The sequence below is a fragment of the Elaeis guineensis genome, chromosome 1, assembly GCF_000442705.2.
Source record: "Elaeis guineensis isolate ETL-2024a chromosome 1, EG11, whole genome shotgun sequence".
Taxonomy (NCBI): domain Eukaryota; kingdom Viridiplantae; phylum Streptophyta; class Magnoliopsida; order Arecales; family Arecaceae; genus Elaeis; species Elaeis guineensis.
Window position 1 is genome coordinate 159,832,583 of NC_025993.2, and position 7,530 is coordinate 159,840,112.

At 36.8% G+C, this 7,530-nt stretch overlaps 1 protein-coding gene across 1 annotated transcript; it reads right to left on the reverse strand.

The window, feature by feature from the left end:
• Positions 1–780: 780 nt before the first annotated feature.
• Positions 781–6,956, reverse strand: LOC105039414 (probable cation transporter HKT1;4). The gene is made up of 3 exons (XM_073250875.1): positions 5,610–6,956; positions 3,246–3,470; positions 781–2,327 (listed from the first exon to the last, which is right to left on the reverse strand). The coding sequence occupies exons 1-3, from the start codon at positions 6,803–6,805 to the stop codon at positions 2,129–2,131; spliced, it is 1,620 nt and encodes a 539-aa protein (XP_073106976.1). The 5' UTR covers positions 6,806–6,956; the 3' UTR covers positions 781–2,128.
• Positions 6,957–7,530: the final 574 nt, after the last annotated feature.

Consider the following 7,530-nt stretch of genomic DNA (forward strand, 5'->3'; position numbering starts at 1 on the left):
AATTAGGACTTATTGAAATTTAATTGAGTTTAAAACAGCCAACTTAAACAAGAGTCACATGTTCTTAAAACACCTTGATTTCGTGCACCAAAAGGACTCCATGTTGAATCAAATTTTGTGTGCCACAAAAATCCCACGCCAACCAGGTTTGCACGCCACTTCTTCTCCTCTTTTTACCATGTTAGAAAGAAAAGTAACTCCCTTTTTAGCGTGAAAAATCTGGACGAATTCTTTGGTTTGGGCGGCATGAAAAACTTAGAGTCCATGGATGTTTGGACTCTTGATTCCTATCCAATCTCTAACTACCTTTCATCTATTTAAACCTTCCATATGAGACGTGTAAGCTAGAGATTAGCATCTGGTTTTTGATGTCAAAAGGGGTGAGGATGTGCGTGAAAAATCATGGGAGAGAGAGCGATGGCGTGCATGGGTATGGCGTGAGGTAAGTTTGTTTTAATCCCTTCTTTCTTGCAACAATCCAGAGTTGGTTGTTAGGACATCCTCTTCTTTACTTCTTGTCCATGTTTAGACATGAATATCTCCTTTTCTCTTTGTCCAAAAAGTTGGACAAAATTCCTACATCTCTATTGTAGAGGTTTGGTGCATTGATTTTAGAAAGAAAAGAGAAGAAAGGATTCTTCTTATGATCTCTAGCGTAGAAATCAAGATCTTCTTATATTCTTCTTGTCCTCTAAGAGTGTCTTGAGAGAAAAAAAAAATTTCAACCGTCAAGATGCGATATCTGCAAGGAAACTAGCATCCCGGTGAGATCTAAAGGCTTCTGATCAAATTAGAGTCTCATGTAGATATCTATAGAGGTCGGACGCTTGTGCGGCTAAAAGGGATCTTCGGAAGACATCCATGATCATCAGTTCGCGTTGAAGATTGATCCATGTCCAGGTATGTTTTTAATTTATTTTTTTCTATTTGATTTCTGTATCTAAATTTTATCTCACATATGATGATCCTGTTTATGGTTTGAAGATTTGATCTTATGCATGCTTAGATTAAATTAGATTTAATCTAAAAATTTTTAAAATTCGATTGCGTACTTATTTTGTAAAATCATGCGTGCATGAAACCATACAACTACAACAGATCATAAATAGGGACGTTTATTAAATATAATCTAGTTAATATAAAGCACCTTTTGTACCTTTAATGGCTTGAACTTGTATTGTTGAAGGGTATGTGGAATTTATAGCTAATGATATATATCGTCTTTAGATTGCATAATTGAACTATATATATATATATATATATCTTAACCTGCAAGCCTCGTTCTAACTGTACGAGATGTATATAAGAAGCTGTTTAGAGTTTAATGAAATATAGATGTAGGGAAAAAAATATTATATTAGTCCCATATCGAAATATATAGGTGGATGCCATAACGTCATATAATATATCTAAACCTAAAACAATATAAACTTAACAATACCAATTAAAAAGTTATTTCAATATGGTTTGTGAATTATTTCTGATTTTATCATTTGACTAATGCAATCTTCGTACAAACCGAATGATTTACTTTGAGATCATTGGTCAACATAGTTGTTGCTCATCTGGTAAATGGAGTGCCCTGTATGCATGACCAACCTTGACCAAACTTTTTATGATAACGGCCATTAGTAGCTAAAGATGAACCATTAAGACTTGCTTATGATTTCTTTGATTCAGAGGGCTGACCAATGGTAAGATTATTTCGTTTTGATCTTGGTGCCGTAGGCTTGAAACATGAAAATAGCCTCATCACATCGGGATAAGACTGCATATATTTATTCCTCTTCATACTCTGCACTAGTGGGAATCTCGCACACTTAAATGCCCCATCTTATTTATTTTTATTTTTATTTTTATTTTTAAGCTCTTAACAGATCCTGTTACTATCTGAATATTTTTGTTTGAGGTAACATATCTGAATATTTCGTATCAACAAGTTGCTTATCCATTATGAGTAGTAGCAATAGAGATGGAGATAGGAGAGTGGTAATTTGAAGGTGTCCAACTTCCTTATTTTCTTGGTTCTCTGAAGGCCTTAACCTTAAAGCCTCCTTTCAAATGTAAAGTACACTTCAGTCTGCTATATACAGTGGAACACATTGTGCACATTAGACGCACTCTGCTTCTAATTCAGCTTCCAAGCGTTACCTCCTCTCATGTTGTATTTCTTTAGCCTTCCAAAAAACATTACAAAGATGAGAATGAGCTTCCCTTGATCACTCCATGTCCCTGCGAACCCATACCATGCATCTTTGCAGAACCCATCATGCTTCAGTTGCCGACTGCAGCTGTAGCCGGTGGAGAAACCAACGTTTCCATATGCACTGCATGGTTGGAGTTTTTGTAAAACCTAGGACTCATATCGATATGACTGTTTTTTGGATGACTTGTGCAAGTATGAACTCCATTAGCATTTTGGAGATGATAATGTAAGAAAGAAGTACCAACCTTTTTACTCTCTCTCTCTCTCTCTCTCTATCTATCTATCTATCTATGTGTGTGTCTATATAATGTAAGAAAGGGGATATTTGGTTTGACCTACATAAGCTATGGGTGGATTATCTCATAATAAAAATTTTATGAGCAATTCTAAGGACTTATTTGGATAATTGGGTTGAAGATTTTATGGAATTCATGGATTGAACCAATACAACCAGTATGATCATAATATTACAGACTAGGTTAGATTTGTATTCTTAAATACTTAGAAATAGATTTGGAATGGATCAACCCAAATCTCATAGAAAGGAAAAAAGATCTATTGGTTATACTAGCTCAACCCATGAATTCTATATGATTTTAAGTTTAATCATCCAAACATGCTCTAATTGACTTGGTTTTCCCAAAGTTTCCCTTGAGTGTGTATTGCTAGAATTGCAAATGGGTATGGATTGATGCAGGACTTGTATATCTCGTGACGGTTCAATTTTTGGCCTAGTTTTTTTTTTTTTTTTTCCAATAATTTGAATCAGGTTCGGGGGACCCATGCACCTTAGCGTCGAGATTTGATTGGTGGGTTGGGTATCAAGGTGTTCAGGCAGACCTCAGGCAATAGAAGTCAATGACTTGGGCCAAACTCTCTGGCCTCGAATATGAGATAACTACATCCTGGTGTCATGAGGGCTTAAGTATATAGACATGGATACATATATACGTACATACGTGTGTGTGTGTGTGTAAACCAGCTACCATGCATTAAATGTATAGCTTTTGGTGCATTAACATAACTGGAGAGCACTTGCCTGACTACTTCAATGACAATGTTGAAGACGCTGAAGTTTAGGGGATCTTCTGAGATTTTCTTCCTCTCGGATATGCAGACAAGGATAACGAAGATGGCTAGATGTGTCAGCTGCGAGACGGTGAGACTCTTGAGCAGACCCATACTTTTCTTAGCTTTGTCTTGTTTGGTTGGAGTGAATCTCTCATGTCTGAAAGGCATAAATGATGTATGTGATGGAAGATACCTGAAAAAATTATACATTAAGATAGACATTATCTCAATGTAAAATTAAAATAAGAAGAATCACTAACTTAGAAATGATGGTTCAAACTCGGGGGAAAAGAAAAAAAAGCGGGAGGCGGGCTCAATTTTTCTCTAGAGAAGAGGTATCTACTCAACTTAGGTACAAAATTTATAATCAAGCATGCAAATCAGAAATTTATATCGTTGGTCTTAATCTATGCCACTAAAAATCGAAAGCCACATGAGATCATATTTGCAGTGAAATAGCATGACTTTGAGTTGGACCACTAGAAGTTGATGCAAATTAAATTTTGTCTCCCCCTTCTCTTTTTTGAATGAAAAATTTGAAGTGCCTTTGCAATTGCTTATGAAGAACTACTCTCTCATATGGTCTTTCTCTCGTGCACCTGGAGGGCTAGCCGACTCAAAGATGAAAAGGAAAGTTTCGAATGGATCGGTTGCACGGGAACAAGATACATGGCTAGTTTTATATTTTTACTTCTTTTATTTTTCATAAAAAAATAAAATATATTAAAAAAATTATTAGTTAGAACATTTTTATGACGTGAATTTTGGACCATCCAATAACATACTAGCACACTATCTAATAAAATGAACTCAAACAATAAAAATTATTAATTGGCTAATCATAGTTAAGTATGAAATTTTTTTTATTTAAAAATTTTAATGAAGTTTAAATAATAGTGTAGTTTTTTTTCATTAATAAATGATGTACTGACCTATTATTGGATGATCTAAGGTACATATGATAGAACCGACTGAATGATTGAGATCTAAAAGAATGTATCCTAAATGCATTTGGCTCGGCATTGATATGCTGATCGGTCCTGTCCAATCGATCGATCAATCATTAATCAATCGGGCGGCTGCACCTTCCTATAATGATTTTGCATCACGAGAGAAAAACTACAGCCACGTTCCTTTATTTTGGCTCGTTGGCGATGGTGATTGGAACGATGAGCATTGAATCAATTCCGGCTAACTAAGAGGGAGATGGCAAGTAAAAAAAGAAAGGGGAGTCGAGTTCCTAGGTCTTTGTGGTTATTGGTTGAGACACCGAAGACCGCCATTCTTATGGGTCAGCAGAAGGAGCTGACCCACCTGAAGGATGATATATTCTGTCACCATAATTTTTTATTTTATTTTATCTTTTTTGGATGTATCACTGTAGCTTCAAATTATCAGAAAAGAATAAATGTACGCAGTTACGTGGTGTTGGAATCAAACAGCTATCGTAAAAAATGACTGGTTGCAGCCAGTAGGAATATATGATTAGATTTGTATTCTGACATCGATTCCCACCACTAACAAAAAAATATCAACACATAACTGTTGTTTTAACAGTACTAGTGCATGATTGCAGCACTCTCTCCATGTATCGCATCAATACGTCCATGCAGACACGTGCACGCGTACACCTACTAATGTTATTTAAGCCATGGAGTGCCACTGGACAACCAAGAATAAGAGGTCTGGCACTTGTTAATACCCAAAGTGAAATTGCCAATTCATTTTCGTCTTTTTCTTAGTTGTGTTTCTCTAGTTTGTTACAGCTTTGTATGTATGCATGAATTACAAGTGCTTTTCTTGGAAAAAAAGGTATGAATTATGAAGATATGAGTAGGGTTTCCTTGAGAATTATAATATTCTGATGGCATATCAACAAGTTCAAAAAGCATTGTGGAAAGCACTTGAATTGAGAAGATAGAGAAACCGAAGCAATTAACGTTTTCACAATCATGCTTCATAGCCCCATCTTACATCTACTATCCCAACTATTGCCAAGCACAACAGCCATTTAAGCTTAAATTTACAACAACTATATATATATATATATATATATATATATATATATATATATATCATCATACTGAAAATTTCATAATTTTATGTGGCTCATTATCAAGTTTATCTAGGATGATTTCACTCAAGGAGGGACAAAAGTGATTAAATTCTGAAATGGTGGACATAAATATTCGGATTGTCATACTAAATGAGTAAACTTCCTAATCCACTTGGAAGTCATGGTAACTGCAGCTTTATGCATTGCAAATGAAATCTAATTCAAACTAGCAGTAGTCTATGATAAAATAGAATGGAATAGGTAGAGAGATCTAACATCATGATGGCAAACAGAACCAAGATTGCAGGACTAAGTGAGGAGAGATCGGCAATAGATTCACCGGCATGCCTTGAGTTCACAGACAGAAACATTGCAGCAATAACCTTCTGATAAAAGTTCATCCCACTCAAAGCCTCAGAGTGCCACTCCAGAGCGCAAAAAAATATGAGCTGAATCACCACAAATAGAACAACAGTAACAAACAGCAAAAGAGAAGGAAGGTGAGGCAGCAAGTGAGAGTATCCAATCTCTTGTGAATTTTTCAGCATGTACTCAAACTCTGCTCTTCTAGTCATACTCTTCAGGACCCATAATAGAAATCTCAAACATGAGGGGAACATTGTATTCCCAAGGAGCACCTGAGGAATGATCAGCAGCAGAAGACCTGAATTTTTCTTAAAGACCAGCATGTTCTCATTCGTCGGAATAAATCCAACATTTGAGAACGAAGAAATCGTGGTGAAGAGGGAAAACATGAGAATTCCAATCCCCTTATCTTTCAACACGGTTCTTGCACTTCTTACAAGACTAATGTAAACTATGACTGACACAAAACCAGCCACATGCATCAATAGAAGATAACCCATAATAACGTAAGCCAAATATGTTATAGCATTGTACTTCAGATCCTTACTGTCTATCAGATGAGATTGAGATCCCACCATACCTGCTTCGATGTGGTCAGGATCAGAAGCTGCTGATGATTCCATCTCAAACTGATCATCTTCGATGTCTGGTGAACTACTAGCAACTGATTCGACACAGCTTGTGGTCATTGCCTGTTGCTTGAGCTGCTCTTTTCTGAACTGAAGACCAAGCGTAGAACTAAACAATTCCCCACCAATAAGCATTAGAATGGCAAGCACAACAAGCTGGGAATTTGAGAAAACCTCCATCTCTACAGTCGACATGCTAGATACCGTTGCAGCAGATACTGACATAAAGAACATATCGATGTCTCTGGGCGTGTTTGAGGGCTGTTTTAGCTTCAATGATTTCAAAACTAGAAAACCCACAGATGAGATTGAGAACAAGTAAATTATACGGATGCACAGTGGATTGGAATGGGATAGAAGGAATCGATACAGACGTGTCAAGTGCCACCTAAAAGATTTGCTGAAATGAGAGCACTGTCGTTTGGCCCAATGCCCGCTCGCATTTGCCATCCAGAGAGAATTATATAAACACGCCATGAGAGCCCGAAAGGTTTAGCTCAGCGAGCAAAGTTCTATGCCTCGAAGCGTTTGCTAGGCGGGGTTTATATAGGCAGAGACCTGGCAGAACTAGCTGCAGCTTTATATTAATTTTTTTTGCTTTTGAATACAGAACTGATCTCATTTTGTCGGAAAGAAGAACCAAAACTCTCCAACTTAGAAAAAAGAAGCACCTTTGTCAAGCCATCAATGAAGGGCCCAATGGTGGTTCTGGCGTGGAACAGTCATCAAAATAATGCAACCCTGATATCTTCTTTCGAGGCTTTTGAGATTGGGGTCCAATAACATCAAATAGACTGTACGACCCGTATTTGTCCTCGCAAAAGAGAAGTTCCATACTGCAGCTAAGAATGAGACCAGATTCTTCCATCACAAAAAAGAAGAAGAAAGGATGAGACCAGATTCTTCTGGTTTTGTTTTAAAATAACTGAGGATGAGGCCAAAAGCAGGAGCAGATACATGTTGAATAAAAAGCCAAATAAACGGAGGTAATAATAAATGGCTATCCAAGGGAAGCTAGTACGTCTGACTTAAATGAGAATTAATCATGCCAATTATCTCGGACAAGTGACGGTACGTAAGAGGTAGCCTTTTGTATCTTGTTCCTTCCTAATACCCTTTTTTTCGCAGACGTCAAAATAATCTTTTCTCTGACACACATCATACCGTACCAGATATGGAAAATTTTGCTTGTGGAGAAAGGG